Here is a 16,798-nt window from a genome sequence, read left to right as displayed (position 1 = left end):
GTAAGCTCAAGAGTGCAGATGTTTTGTTTCTCTTCTCTCATATGACCTACATTTTTCACTTTTGATATCCATACAATACAGTATTCCTGCACACTAAATAAACTAGCTAGAGGATTGACTAGAAAGGAAATCAGTATAAATTGATGTTTTGGAATTTAATTTGAGCATACGCACTTGTTCGTGATGGTTCGTGAATCGTGAACATGATCTTTTACGGTAAATAATATACATGAAAGAAACAGTGCCTTTTAATAGTACCTCTACTTCACTTTAATAGTTACCTTTCTGTGAGCGAACATAAATATTGACATGACATTATAATGAAGTAGAAATAAATACAGATAATTACATAAATATGCACAAATGTCCTTGAAACCCAGACTAATACTGCCATATGGAATGAGAGGCATAGAGTACTTTATTTCAAGAGCCTGTTCATATCATCAAACACATTGTAAATGCATCACGCTGTACTGCTAAAATATGCACCCTAAACTCCAACAAGGAGCCAAGCTGTGATTTGTGGCTCTAGATAAAAATAATATAACTGTGTTTTATTCTACACATCAAATGATCGACAATTCCACAGTGCAATGAGACTTAATGCATGTGGAGTTGTTTCAAGTAGGGTAAAAGTTACACACTCTTATTGGATTCGTCATAATCAACCCAACCTTATGCTACCTTGTCATTACTCATATGGAGATTATTAGAAATGATCGTTTTTCTTTAGTGAACAAGGTGTGGTGAGAAATACACTCACTGCCTGCTTGAGAGCTGTGTTAACAGGCCCTTAAAATAAGGTGTGATGTCTGCAACTTATGCACACACATTAATTACCAGGAGGTTACAGTTAGCCTTAGGAATGACTGGGTGGGCTCCAGGCAGAGGTTGCGCCTAACCACAGGTCCAAGATCAGCTTTCACTACCCCGATTCCACTCGTAACTATTAAGAGGTAGAACAAAACACAGACCCTGGATCTGTGGTTAGGGCCAACATCCTTGGATGGGCTTAACATCATGATGAATTTGAATGAGAATGCAGCCCTCCAGCAGAAGACCAAGGTGGGTGGGGGGGTGGTGTTAATAGAGAATGAGGTAGACACATACGACTGGCTCAGAGGATGAGCTCCAGGTATATAGAACACTATAAACTCTCCCTGTGGTCGCAGGTACTGACTGTGTGTTCACAATGCTAGGACAAGGGGCATTCTCTTTCAGCTACAACAGAAACAGGTTTGGTGGTGAATAAATGGAACACACTTCAAAAATTATCTTTACCTTTAAAAAAAATTATAACACATTTTCACCTAACATAACTACATTTTTTTGGACATAATCAATAATCAACATCATGAAAAGAAAAAAATAGGCAAAAAATGGAATATGAAAAACTACTCAAAACACCAGGTGTTTACATACGTACATATCTCTACATCACAATAGACAGTTTGTGACCTTAAGTTTTTATTATTTAATTTTTTATGTTTATATCTAATTTCTCCCTTATTTAGCAAAAGCACCATTGTAAGTATCATAAGTTAATGGCTAGTTGAGTTGTGTTTGTTCCAAGTGAGGTATGGTTGAGCATAGCATATTTTCACATGTGTATTGAGCACTGGTGAACACACCAAAATAAACTATTTACAAAGCGAGTATATAGACATATCTAACAAGACATAAATACACTCATATCAAGCACCTTTTGAGCGGTGGGCCTTTAAACCTACTGGTTTGGCTGGGTGCTTATGTCTGTGCTAGTAAAAAGGAGGGAATCTGGGTCAGGACTTCAAGCTGTGGTAAAATGACTATTACCTCGAAGAATCACATAATTTATCAAATAACACAGCTATCACTTTATTCTACAGTCCTATTTCAGATGGTGTTTACCTGTTCTTTATTGAGAAACCCTATTGTTTCTTTTAAAGAATTTAGCATAATTGGTAACTACCCGGCACGTACATGACTAAAAAGTAATTATTAGTTCATTACCATGTAATTACCATTTTACAACGTCATTTCTGAGTAAATACTAGTGGACTGTAAAATAAGGCAGAAACATAAGATAATTTGTAACTTCTCTATAATTAATCAAGGGCAATCTGCTATTGCAGACGCTCTTATCCAGAGTGAATTACAGGAGCAATTAGGGTTAAGTGCCTTGCTCAAGGGCACATCGACAGATTTTTCACCTAGTCGGCTCAGGGATTAGACCAAGCGACCTTTCGGTTACTGGCACAACGCTCTTAACCACTAAGCTACCTGCTGCCCCCGGATGTATTGCTACATCCATTTTTGGACTATTAAATATGTAAGCTTGTTTTACTCCTTTGTTGGTAAACAATGTAATTGTAAACAAAACACTGTATTAAAACATGGTTAAAACATGGATGGTCAATCGATGCATCCATAGATATGTCTATGAATTTGACAGTGGTTACATTTCTCCAGCCCCATCCCTCAGCTGTTTACTGAAACAGTGGTGAGGTGTGGCTTTGTTATTGTTTGAACTGCAGATTGCCCCATTAAGACCAATTGAATTCTTACAGTTATGATGGTCAATATAGCTTTAGCATCAGAATGATATATATATATTTCTAGAGTACCCAAACATTATTTATAGTCCCAATGTGGTTGGTGCATTCACTTGGACTCTTTCCAGGTCATTTTCTTTGCCACGTGTAAAAAAAACTATGAATAGCACCAACACTCGAGTATACTGTATGTCCATTCTTTGGGTGTTAAAAAAAACAAAAACAAGGCATCTTAAATTCCTGATATACAGAAACATTCATCAATATTTGCATATGAACAATGATTGACTGTGTGCGAATACAAAGAGGTATGACAGAAACTTTGGAGGTTAATGCTACTGTATATACAAAGGAAACCAAGAAGAAAATCTCTTAAGTAATAAATTATCTTTTAAAACAATATCTTACAAACTAGCTTTGATTCTGAAATACCAACTGATCCTGAATTTTGAACACTGACTAAGACTGACAACAGAGAAAGTGTTCTTATGGTCACAGCTGTCAATGAAGCATTTCATATGTTGTACTTTTTGGTGTGTTGTGTGTATTGTGTGTTTATCTTTTCTCTTAAGTGCAACATAAATCAATTCCCAACTGTCTCTAGAAGGATGACCAGTCTCAGGCACCAAGGGAAAGGGTAAAGGTGAGGTGGAGGTGAAAAGTTTCCAGCATGTACGCTCTACAGAACCATCCTGCTCCCTCAAGTTTAATTATTTGTTTGTTTGGCTTTGTCATGCTACACAGTTTAGTGGTGAAACTCTGTGTGTGGTGAAATGAGAGGACTGTTAAAAAAAGAGGGGGAAGAAAACAAAAGGCATATATTTACGAGCGTACCGAGCTCCATGGGTCTGTGCTCCAGTGGGGGTTAGACGGGCACGACTGAGTATTGCACTGCTCACGGTCGGGCGGTTTGTCAAGAATCTCACAGCTCAGATCGTTAAAGCGCTCTCCGTTGGGCCTCTGACACGCCACCAGCCGCGTCTTTATTCCTCCCCCACACGGCTTGGTGCACTGCAGGACAGAGCAGAGGAAAGAAGGAGTGTGTAGACAAAGTCAGGACAGTTGATTCCCGCCAATGTTTATGCAACGTACAGTATGTCATCAAAGTGCAACTAAACCCTGCAGTGTATCAGTGCTGTAGGGCGGCTTGTGTTCTCTCACCTCTCCCCAGTTCCCATAGACCCACTGTGGACAGGGTCCGGACTCACAGGAGCGCTGCTCGATGGGTTCGGAGCGCTCCTCACAGTTGCTGACAGCATAACCATTCTCATCCTGGCACACCACCACGCGCCTCTGGAAGCCGCCTGCACATGTGCTCGAGCACTGACGTCACAGGGAGGAGAACACCATTTGAGACAGATGGTTCACACACTCTCACATGTACAGGTATGTATGCACTAACTCAGAGACACGCAAGTAGACATTCAAACACTAATACATGTACCATGCACACAATGACAAAATCATGCAAATGTTCAAACTCATCCATGCAAATGTATAGTGCTCATCTATGCACACAAGAATCATTTACCAAGAAACACACTGTCACATACTGTAGACTTTTGCATATACACACACCAGCTACAATGAAACAAGTGCACACACAAACACCAACACACAATTTAAAAATACAAACGATAACAAACCAACATATGGCACCCATTGACAGACAAGTATACAAAAGCACACATACATCACTCTGGCAAGGGCCAGATTGACCTCAGAGACTATGTGCTTTAGGAAACTGGATGGATAATTTACTGCTATATTAAAACACATACTCAGGAAAAGGAAGGAAGAGATCCCGAAAATAGCCCTTGCTATTTCCCATGATCCTATAAATAACAACAGCTATTTGGGGACACAGATTGTTGTGCAACTAACTGTAATAACCCAGTTTTGAATAACAGCTGTACAATAGGCTACTAACTGCCAAAACCATCAGCAAAAACAAATTGACTTCTTGGGTCACGATACATGACGTTGTTACATCACAGACAGACAGCCTCATAAATGTCAACATCAACACAAGACTGAGATAGTGCTCAGCTGTGCTGCCTTCCAATTTATACGATTGAAATGGAAGACGATATAGGTTGTATGCATTCATTTAATGTTAAGGAACCTAGGACTGCAAGATGCTTGTAAATGGTGTATAAGAAACTCACCGCTCCCCAGGGTCCCGTTCTCCATTGGTGGGCCTGGGCTCGCCCTCCACTGCGCCCGTCGGCAGCTGTGGGCAGGTTGTTGCGGGGGCCGCCGCTGGGTGAGGGGAGGGGCCGAGGGTCACTGGAGCGGGCAGCAGGGCACTGGGACATGGCACACTCCTGCTCTGTGGCCGGACGGTCATCAGCGTCACACTCCACTACGTCCACTATCTGATCACTGAAGTTCACACACACCACCTGGCGTGTGGTCTTCCCCTGCCCGCAGGATACAGAGCACTGCGCACACACGCACACACAGGCACACACACAGAGTAAGAAACACAGCATACAAACACAAACAAAACTTGCTGTAGCAGCTTAGGTCAGTGTCTTGTCTCTTTAAACATGGCTGACCCAAACATATCTTCCTTAAGGAAAATGAAACAGAGTAGAGCTTCTGCCAAAGACTCATGCTGCTCCAATTAGGTCTGGCCAAGTGGAGTAAACTGGACTGTATCTGTGTTGCATAAGACCTGGCATTATGCAACAACTGTCCACTCTACAGTACTGTACTGTGCTACTGAGCCAGGGATTACACTGGCCAAGGGTTTACTGACTAGGACTCAACAATGCTGCCTATTTCAAATAGGTGTGGATATTGCACAAGCATCTCCCAATCCGAAAAATAGTGTAGTTACTGTACTTTAACAGGCCCTGTATAGGCCTATGCACAAGCTAAAACTACAACACTGAGGCTGCTTTTACAGTTGGATCTCATAATAACAGTCATTAAACTTAAAGAACTAACTGGGACATCCGCCATACTCTAGCTATCACTCCATCAGGGTTCATTTCCGGTTCCATTCCATATCAAGAGTGTGCAAAGTGAACGTTTAGAGTCAGATCGGTCTCTCTCTGTGGTTCTGTTTGCTGTGGCCTTGGGCTGAGCTGCTTCCTGCCTGCCTGGAGCCCACTGAGTTGCTCTGGAATAAATAAGCAGTCAGAGAGACCCTCCCTCCCACAGCCTGTATCTAGCTATCTGTGTGTGTGTGTGTGTCTATGTGTGTGTGAATGTTTGTATGTGTGCATGCGTGCGTGTGTGTGTGTGTGTTTGTGCGTGCATGTGTCTACAGTATGTGTGTGTGCGTGTGCGTGTGTGTGTGCGCGTGTGCATGGTGGCCATAACTGCAGCATGGTGGGAGTATGACTAGTGGTCTCTGTCTGATGAGAAACATCTGTAAACAAGGATCCTAGCCCCTCTCTCCAGCCCCTTGTTCCTCACGCCTCCCTCCATCCCCTTGCCAACCCTCCAAACACACCAAAGCCTGTTTCATCTCCTCCTCCCCTTGGAACAGAGAAACACACAATCACACAAAGTGATTATGAACAGTAGTCTGAAAGGTTCAAACCCCAGCTAAACAAACATTTACATTTACATTTACATCATTTTAGCAGACGCTCTTATCCAGAGCGACTTACAGTTAGTGCACACATATTTTTTTTATTTTTTATTTTATTTTATTTTTATACTGGCCCCCCGTGGGAATCGAACCCACAACCCTGGCGTTGCAAACGCCATGCTCTAACAACTGAGCTACCTCCCTGCCGGCCATTCCCTCCCCTACCCTAGACAACGCTGGGCCAATTGTGCGCCACCCCATTGGTCTCCCGGTTGCGGCCGGCTACGACAGAGCCTGGATTCGAACCAGGATCTCTAGTGGCACAGCTAGCACTGAGATGCAGTGCCTTAGACCACTGCCTTAGACCAAACCTCAGATATTATAATCCACTGAGCTGGCTAGAGATTTCATTGTGAAATACAACTTAATGAACAGTGCCGACAGAGCGTATAATGGTAGTCAGATTTCCCTTTAGAAGAACTGTTCACAATGGAATTGTTAACAAACGTTAAAGGCCCAGTGCAGTCAAAAACTTGATTTTCCTGTGTTTTATATATATTTCTACACTATGAGGTTGGAATGATTAGTTAACAGACCAATAAGAACGAGAGTTCCAAACCTCTCTGCCAATAACAGCTAGTTTTCAGTTTTCCCCTCCCCACTTACACTACATTACCAAAAGTATGTGGACACGTGCTTGTCGAACATCTCATTCCAAAATCAAGGGCATTATTATGAAGGTGTTCGATGGGGTTGAGGTCAGGGATCTGTGCAGGCCAGTCAAGTTCTTCCACACCGATATCGACAAACCATTTATGTATGGACCTTGCTTTGGGCATGGGGGCATTGTCATGCTGAAACAGGAAAGGTCCTTACATAAAAGACATAAAGTTGGAAGAATGTCATTGTGTGCTGTAGCGTTAAGATTTCCCTTCACCAGAACTAAGGGGCCTAGCCGGAACCATGAAAAACAGCCCCAGATCATTATTCCTTCTCCACCAAACTTTATAGTTGGTAGGTAGTGTTCTCCTGGCATCCGCCAAACCCAGATTCGTCCGTCAGACTGCCAGATGGTGAAGTGTGATTCATCACTCCAGAGAACACGTTTCCACTGCTCCACAGTCCAATGGCGGCAAGCTTTACACCACTCCAGCCGATGCTTGGCATTGCGCATGGTGATCTTAGGCTTGTGTGCGGCTGCTCGGCCATGGAAACCCATTTCATGAAGCTCCCGACAAACAGTTATTGTGCTGACATTGCTTCCAGAGACAGTTTGGAACTCGGTAGTGAGTGTTGCAACCGAGGACAGATGATTTTTACGCAGTACGTGCTTCAGCACTCGGCGGTCCCATTCTGTGAGCTTGTGTGGCCTATCACTTTGCGGCTGAGCCGTTGTTGCTCCTAGACGTTTCCACTTCACAATAACAGCACTTACAGTTGACCGGGGCAGCTCTAGCATGGCTGAAATTTGACTAACTGACTTGTTGGAAAAGATTGCATGGCCGTGTGCTCGAATGAGTGAAATATCCAAATCCACTAATTTGAAGGGGTGTCCAAATACTTTTGTATATATAGTGTAGACCACTCCCAGACAGTCCTAGCAGAATTCTTGCTTGAGAAATTGCTCTTTGCTAAGAAGCAATTCTTGTTTCTTTTTGACCATTTTAATCACAGTAAGGTACCGTAATTTTCGGACTATAAGCCGCGCCTTTTTTCCCATTTTTCGACCCTGCGGCTTATATAACGGTGCGGCTAATCTATGGATTTTTACAGCTAACGGCCACTAGAAGACCTCCTAAATCTATGGATTTGACAGGTTACAGTCCACCAACTTTAACTCTATGGGCTCTATGACCGGTCTGCGCCCCCCACCTTTAAGCGGCGGGCTCCAGCAGGAAAAGCTGGAGGCTGGAAAAGAGTGAGACAGGTAGCGCGCAAAAGTAAAAGTGGAACCGAGAGTGGTACGAGAGACAGAACGAGAGACAGAACGAGAGCAAGACAGACAGACATTACGAGAGCGAGACAGTTTGTCTCTTTCCCGACAATCCCCTCTGTGCACGAACCCTTACATATGGTAATTAAACATTAAAACACCTGCGGCTTATAGTCCAGTGCGGCTTATATATGTACACATCATTCAATATCATTCAATTTAGCTGCTGCGGCTTATACTCCGGTGCGCCTTATAGTGCGGAAAATACGGTACTTAATTGTTACCCAGATATTGATATTGATATAAAAACAGCTGCATTGGAACTTTAAAGACATTAGCAATGTATATAATGGATATATGGATATAATATCCTTAACCACAAGACCCTGTAGTAATGTCAAATATTTTAAGTGTAAATGGTAAATGCATTAAACATTGGTGGTTGATTGAACAAAAGTAGTTACTTACAGATGTCCATTCCAGGACCTTCCACTGTCCGCAGGCCACTACAGAGCACACCTCCCTGGCTGGGGGCTTGGCCAGGTGGGAGCAGGCAGAATCCTCCGCAACCCCACCCTGGTTGTCACGGCAACTGACATAGCGCATCCGGGTCCCTTTGCCGCAGGTGGCGCTACACTGTGGTGGAGATGGAGGCAATCAGTACAGTTACAGTACAATACAGTACAGCACACACAGTATGTAATTGCTGCATTGAGTGGTGGAGTAAGTAACCGATAGAACCAACCTGTGTCCAGGAGCCGAACCTCCACTGGGTTTTGTGTGGGAGGTGGGAGGGCACTTTGGTCCCCGGGGGAACCGGGTGGCTGACGGGACACTGGGCAAGTTCACAGTCCTACAGACACAAACATACACATCCATTAAACCAATTACAGTGACAGAAACACAGCATACAATACTGTCATCTACTTACTGTACATCTCTGACAGAAGTGTACCCATCATCAGACTCATCAGACTAAAAGTAACAGTGTTACTCTGACGGATCCCAGAAATACACAGCGTTAAGCCCCTCCACATAAGGCCAACCATCTGAATAACCTGATGCCTGTCATAACGGGACACAGTGGAGAGGTATCCCAGTCTCCAATGCCAACACTGGCGTGTTACTGGGCTCCTCCTTCTTCCGCCGTGCTCTCCTCCCCAGAGCCCTCTCATGACCTTTGACCCCCTAGTTCTGGGTTGAGCAGAGAGGTGAACAGAGAGGGGTCTAACTCAGGTATAGCTGTGTTATAGAGGGCTCCACGTTCCACACTCATCCTCTGAGTGGAAACAAAGCGGACACTGGCAGCCAGGCAGGCTGGAGAACACAGCCTCCACAGCGTTACACTAACACAGTAAAATACATTGTAAAACATGGTGGTGGTGGTGGTGGTGGTGGGAATAATAAGAGAAAGAATGAAGGAGGCAACCAAGACCTGTCTTTGACTCTGTGGGTGTGTGTTGATGTATGTGGGTCTTTATATAAATAAAAGGGGCCAATGTGTGACATCAGGGTCAACATTTCTAAATGGTTTAATATACATTTAAATATGATTTTCTTGCAGCTTCACATGTGTAGTTACAGGAATAAAAGTCTAGATAGGCACAATGAGACCATAACTCCACCTAGAAACAACAAAACATCTACATGTCATTCAAAATGTCACAAGAAACATGGACACCTCATGTTTCTTTGTCATGCCTAGTTGCCAGGTCTTTTTGTGCATTGGTCAAATTCTCTATCATTTAAAGCCATGCTAAACATTACTGAAGATTGAAAAAGATAAACAACAGCATTTATATATGTTTTAATAGTTGATATAATAATATAATATAATGAAATAATAATAATACAATGGGTTCTGTCAACAAAATCATTGACAATAATAATAACCAATAATGAAATCATTATAATCAGTAAACTCTTCAAGCATTGTGTGTGTGAGTCTGTGTCTGAAAACTAGCAGTCAAATTCTTTCTTCCTCTGTCCTTGTTTCCTCCACTCCTTGCCTCTCCTTGAAAGTGCATTGCAGCCTGAGGGGAGGAACCTTAACTCCTCTCCCCCAATGTGCTTTGAGAGGGAGGTGAGGAATGGGGGAAAGGGGAGAATCGCAATTACATTTCCTTGAGTTAAGGTTCCTTCCCTCAGACTGGAATGCACTTTCAAGGAGAGGCAAGAAGTGGAGGAAACAGGTCCTCAACTGGCAGCTTCATTAAATAGTACCTGCAAAACACTAGTCTCAACGTCAACGGCTCTTTCGTAGCCGGCCACGACCGGGAGACCCATGGGGCGGCGCACAATTGGCCCAGCGTCGTCCAGGGTAGGGGAGGGAATGGCCGGCAGGGATGTAGCTCAGTTGGTAGAGCATGGCGTTTGCAACGCCTGGGTTGTGGGTTCGATTCTCACGGGGGGCCAGTATGAAAAAAATATATATTAAAAAATAATGTATGCACTCACTAACTGTAAGTTGCTCTGGATAAGAGCGTCTGCTAAATGATGTAAATTTAAAATGTAAAAGGCGACTCCGGGATGCTGACCTAGGCAGAGTTGCAAAGAAAAAGCCATATCTCAGACTGGCCAATAAAAATAAAAGATTAAGATGGGCAAAAGAACACAGACACAGGACTTTTTCTTTGCAACTCTGCCTAGGTCAGCATCCTGGAGTTGCCTCTTCACTGTTGACGTTGAGACTGGTGTTTTGCGGGTACTATTTAATGAAGCTGCCAGTTGAGGACCTGTGAGGTGTCTGTTTCTCAAACTAGACATTCTAATGTATTTGTCCTCTTGCTCAGTTGTGCACCGGTGCCTCCCACTCCTCTTTCTATTCTGATTAGAGCCAGTTTGCACTGTTCTGTGAAGGGAGTAGTACACAGCGTTGTACAAGATCTTCAGTTTCTTGGCAATTTCTCGCATGGAATAGCCTTCATTTCTCAGAACAAGAATAGACTGACAAGTTTCAGAAGAAAGTTATTTGTTTCTGGCCATTTTGAGCATGTAATCGAACCCACAATTGCTGATGCTCCAGATACTCAACTAGTCTCAAGAAGGCCAGTTTTATTGCTTCTTTAATCAGCACAACAGTTTTCAGCAGTTCTAACATAATTGCAAAAGGGTTTTCTAATGATCAATTAGCCTTTTAAAATGATAAACTTGGATTAGCAAACACAACGTGCCATTGGAACACAGGACTGATAGTTGCTGATAATGGGCCTCTGTACGCCTATGTAGATATTCCATAAAAAATCAGCCGTTTCCAGCTACAATAGCCATTTACAACATTAACAATGTCTACACTGTATTTCTGATCAATTTGATGTTATTTTAATGGACAAAAAAAATTGCTTTTCTTTCGAAAACGGTAGTGTATATATTACTAACATGTTGTAGCTTTTGGGGGAGAAATGTTTTTCCTTCACAAAAGTAGTGCACTGGGACTTTACTAGTCCTGTATTAGCAGACAGATCTAGCTGTCTGTAGCGCAGGCAATTATTATTTTATTTCTTACATAATTTTTTTTCACAAAAGTAGTGCACTGGGCCTTTACTAGTCCTTTATTAGCGGACCAATATAGCCTTCTGTAGCACGGGCAAAACAGTTAGAAGGGTGAAGTCCTACTTTGAAAGGACAGGAAGTATTGGCTGTGCACTTAACCAATGACAGGCATTCCATACTTAACCCCATCCACATGCGAACATCGAAATATCAAATACTTTTTGGGGTTTCATATGCAAAACTGAAAAACAAGCCGTTTTTTATTTCCCGATTGCGTCATTTTAACTCGGAAAACAAACGATCAAATAGTGGCGTGTATTCATGGCTGCCAAGGGAAGCCAGGCTTCCCCAAAAAATTTACCAAGAAAAAAAGAAACAAAATAATTTCATCTCTGTGTTTCCAAAATGTACTTCAATTTGCAAGAGGCTGAATGTATCTCACCGGAGAAAGCATCCAAGTGAACAAAACAGTGCCCCTCTGTCACAGTACGTGTAACCCATCTATCTAAGGTAAGCCAGTGAGCATTTGGCCTCCCTTGAAATGTTGTTAAAATAAATAATAGCCAATCAGCGTTGCGCTAAACTGAATGAGTTCAGCTGTGAATGGCCCTGGCACACCAAAGAAAAAATGTCAAGGGAAGCCAGTTTGGATTTGGTTTCACACCAATCATATCATAAGCCAAACGTCATTGAATTGTTGCATCTCATTGTGTTATTGTCCTCCGGTGGCTAGCTAGCTTGCTAAAATCGTCCCGTTCCTAAATTAGCCATGGATGGAGATAGGGCTTTGGACTTAATACTTTTTAATACATTTTACTTAATTATCTGTACTGGCCAATGATTATAACAGTGATTGTGATCCAACCATAAATTAATACATTGTGCGCATGGCCTAAGAGGATAGAAGTTCAACATGTAGCTAGATGTAGTAGGCTAATGTTAACTAGCTGGCCTGGCGCAAGTTAGGCTAGTGAGCAAGCATTTTAGCCAGGTAGCCTAGGACAACAAAAACTTAAAGCGTGTACTGTATGACAGACTCATAGACATTTTGGGTAACTTGAAAGAGGAGGATGGCATTGGCGTTTGTCTACAAGAGTGAGTTAACATGTTTTTTCTACTTGCAAGCATGCACGCACGCACGCACACAAACACACACACACACAGAAATCAGTACCATGTAAAGCCACATAATATTTAGCTTGCGTTTATTGGACTAAATCGTTTTTGGTATCTTTTAGTTGTCACTGTATTAAACTAAGCATAGGAGATTAGATAATGTTGAAATGTTAAAGATGAAATGGTGCTGGATTAGTGGAGGCAGCGCCTGTTTTCTTTGCGACTTGTGGTAACTCTCCGAGGTTCTAAATCAATAGTTGTTTAGTGGTCCGAAAATGTCGGGAACATTAACTTGCTTGACCATGCTGTATGCAATATGCTTTGTAGACTCCACCGGACAGATGTTGCTCTCCGGTTTTGTGATGAAACAAAGGTGTGGTTGAATTTATTCAGCCACTGCCTTCTTATTGTTTCGGCCTTAGGCCTTTATATCACGGTGTCAAGGCATGTGTTTATAGAGCAAACAACGCAACTATCACAAAACATAGGTTGTAATATGGCTTTTATTTGGTTGGGCTTGGGTTCACCGGTGATTTTACACACACACTGCTACTGCGATCAAAAAGTACACGGACCGTACGTAATCTTACCTCAGGAATCTTGACATAATGTTGTCCACGACATAGGCTAATTAACTTGACCGCCACAACAATACAGACACCAAAATGTTCTGTCAATTCTCCAGATCAACATTAATTGTTCAATCACATGCTGTATCACACCAGCTTTTAATCACTTCACAATCCTTTCCTGAATCAGCTGATGTTGCACGATAATTTCCCCACTTAACTAAACAGCTAAACATCAAATGCTCATCAAACAACTATAATTATTGAAGAACCCCGTTAATGACAGTATCGATTTTTGTTTTATTAATCTTGTTAAAGTTGCTCTTTCTGTTAGAAGCATTCGATTTTGCAATCCATTCATTATTTTAGATATGTGTGCCTATGAAAACTGTTTTCACACCATAACATAGGGAAATACGAAATGTTACGAGGTTACAGTGCACTTCCGAGATCTCCATACAAAAAATAGCCTATTTCCAGAAATGTTACAGGATCAATTTCGATGTGTAATTCAATTGTTAAATTCTTAGTATATGATATAATGACAAACAGCAGTATCATAAATGTAAGGAAAGAATGGTAATATTTTATGTCACGAGATTTTTGCCAAATCTGTGAAGAGTTTAAACAAAGGTTTTCATTCGACTTGTGAATTATATTGAATGTATCTATGTTCCCCCTTTATATCTTAATGTATTCACATTAAAAAGAGGCAAATTATTATTAATGACTTTGCAACAGCTCCAAACAGTTGTCCACGACAAGAAATGCTCACTGGTACCCTAGTTTATAGAAAGACCCATGTTGTGTTCCCGTCTGTGGGTAGGTGTGTAGGAGGCAAGTGTTCAGTCATCGTTGTGTATTTTTTGGTTTTCTCTCCTCCTACTCACTGGTCAACTGAGGTAGAGACAGGCGTCCTGAAACATAAGCTCCATTCTGTCTTCTTTCCCCCTTTTCCAGCCCCGGAGTGGTTTAGGGTGGGCGGCCTCAGAGCCGACTTCACGGATGACTGGCTGGAATCACAGGGAGATGAAGTGACTGGTTCAGGGTCACTGGGCCTGATGGCTGAGTCGGGAATTAAGGCCTGGACCAGGGGGGCCTCCCTGTGACCGGAGTCTCAGCCTGTGTTTATGGCTCACCCCTCCACACCCAACCCCTCCACACCCCACTCAACCACGACCCGCTCGCCATGCCCCGGAAAAACGGTCCATCCTGCCTTCCCACTATTAGCATGAAGAAGAAAGAAGCAAGCCCTAATAAACTAAACTGATGCATGGAGAGGTTCATAAAAGTAGAGGCTAGTGAAATGTGGGCAAATTAGTCCAGAACTGTTTGTGTTCACTGTCTATGTCTTGGTCATGACACTTCAACAGAGCAGGAATTGTCTTACTGAAGAGGTTTTAAAGATAGGTTCACATAAAGTGGGGAGAACCAGCCTATGAAACTCCAATACAAGACTGTTAACAGACAGACATTAAGGTGGGAAACTAGACTATTACACTATACTACAATACTTTTTTTTACATACAAATGATACCCATAGCAGACTGTAGGTGTGACTTACATAACCAAGGTGAGGACATTTTCCACAAATAATCCAGGAATGTTTTGCCCCGTCACCAGCCCTGCCCCGTGGCCTACTGTTACCGCAAAATCTTTCTGTTTCTGGGGTTAGAGCCAGCTCCCCCTCGATCACCCACCCCCAGACCCCCTCCTGCTCCTTGACAGGAGCTGTTGTGCGCACCTGCCATGGACAGGCCCTCTTTCCTGCTCCCTCATGCTTGGTAAGGGGACGGACTGCTGGAGGGAGACAATCCCAGCTATGTGTCTCCGTCTGGGGGTAAGAGCGGCCCAGCACAGCCCCCCTCCAACCCCCCTCTAGACAAGAAGGCCTTATTGAGTCCAGGTTGTAATGGACTGGGTGTGGGACTTCCTTCCTACCTCACAGTGTGCCATTGACTGTACCTGTGTCTCAGCCTGCACGGGGAACCCCCCTTTCCTCACTATAGTATTAAACAACATTCTACAACTTGAGGGGATAGGGCAAGTCACATGGTCAGCTCACAACCAAGCATTCAAGTGTCAGGAGCAGGTTAGGGTCTTGTGTGTCCTACTGAGTCTGACAGTCAAGCCCTGGGTGGCCTAATATTGAGAAAATTGCATGTAGGCCTCCCTAGAAGTTATATTCTCACAAATATCACTTGAAAACTGAGTAGTATCCAAGGGCAGTATATAAAAGCATTTTCACAAAATGTGAAGGCATCCACTACATTGCTTTCACTTATCCCATGTCAATTGTCCAGATCAGTGCAGAGGAGATGAGGGGAAGTTATAGAGATGTTGAGATGGGTCTTAGTGGACTGTGTCCTTACCTGAGTGTCAGTGGGCCGCGTGGCAGCGTTACATTCAGTGTCGTCCATGACGGACCCGTATGACCCCACAACGCACTTCACCGCTCGCATCTGGTAGCCGGGTCCACACGAGGTAGTGCACTGAGTTCACCAAAGAGAGAGTAAGAGAAAAGAGAGATATAAAGAAAGAGAGTGATGGAGAGAAAGATAGAGAGAAAGAGAGGGAGAGAGAGATAGTCAGAGAGGGACAAAAACAAGCCAACATAGCAAATCTTCCCAAAAATGAGTAACTAAAAGGAAAAGAAGGGCTCTCCCTGACTAGCATGGTCAGACTAGTGCCAGCAGATAACAGCCTTGAGGATCATAATGCATGAGTAATTAATCTACTTTCTACTTCTTTTTTTCCACTGTAGCCAAGTCAGTGGGTACACACCACACTCTCTTCTACCTCACTGACTCCAATGAAACGAGGTCAAACTTGTGTGACAGCAACTTCAGCTAAGATTCCACGCGCTTCATTAAACGGCTTCAAATATACATTTAGCATGATTGCGTATTCCATGGTATAGGAACACCATCTCTGTCACACGTTTAGGCTTATAGGCAGTTTGCACACACAAGCTGTGTTAAGATGAAGTGCCCAGTTTTGATTTGCAAAACGTTGCGATCCCTTTTAAAGTCTATAGCCTAAGAATTGCTACAGAGAAGGTTTTTTTTCCGTTCTGAGAGATATAAACTGGTGATGCATTAGCAAGCATAAGCATAGGGGAGTATGTCTACACAGATTGTGTACAGATTGTGTATGCTTATTTTGGCATGGTCAGCAATGTGCCTAAACAGCAGAGTAAATGGGGGATAGACTAAATGAGTGGCTTAGCTTATCTTTCTCCTGTCATTGTTCTACATCTGGAGCAGTGGAGGCTGCTGAGGGGAGGACGGCTCATAATAATGGCTGGAACGGAGCGAATGGAATGGCATCAAATACATGGAAACCATGTGTTTGATGTACTGTATTTGATACCATTCCACTGATTCTGCTCCAGCCATTACCACAAGCCTGTCCTCCCCATTTAAGGTGCCACCAACCTCCTGTGATCTAGAGAAAGTTCATATGAGATAATTTTTTTAAATCACATTAGCCTCTGTATAGCCTCATGGACAGAGTTCCACATAGCTAAAACTCTGAAGCAAAATGGGTTTATTATGATAGATTGTTTAAATAGCTGCTTCATTGGGTCATATTCTAATATTAGAAA

At 42.9% G+C, this 16,798-nt stretch overlaps 1 protein-coding gene across 1 annotated transcript in view; it reads right to left on the bottom strand.

Moving 5' to 3' along the window:
* LOC123492030 (A disintegrin and metalloproteinase with thrombospondin motifs 9-like) overlaps window positions 1-16,798 on the bottom strand; it is an 85,291-nt gene that overhangs the window by 44,794 nt on the left and 23,699 nt on the right. The window contains exons 23-28 of the mRNA XM_045223681.1: window positions 15,564-15,683; window positions 8,760-8,867; window positions 8,483-8,650; window positions 4,703-4,978; window positions 3,696-3,857; window positions 3,369-3,545 (exon numbers count right to left, since the gene is read on the bottom strand). Of these exons, the coding sequence (XP_045079616.1) occupies window positions 3,369-3,545; window positions 3,696-3,857; window positions 4,703-4,978; window positions 8,483-8,650; window positions 8,760-8,867; window positions 15,564-15,683 (1,011 nt within the window). The remainder of the gene's footprint in view (window positions 1-3,368; window positions 3,546-3,695; window positions 3,858-4,702; window positions 4,979-8,482; window positions 8,651-8,759; window positions 8,868-15,563; window positions 15,684-16,798) is intronic.

The sequence above is a fragment of the Coregonus clupeaformis genome, chromosome 12, assembly GCF_020615455.1.
Source record: "Coregonus clupeaformis isolate EN_2021a chromosome 12, ASM2061545v1, whole genome shotgun sequence".
NCBI lineage: Eukaryota > Metazoa > Chordata > Actinopteri > Salmoniformes > Salmonidae > Coregonus > Coregonus clupeaformis.
This window is presented reverse-complemented; position numbering and strand designations above follow the sequence as displayed.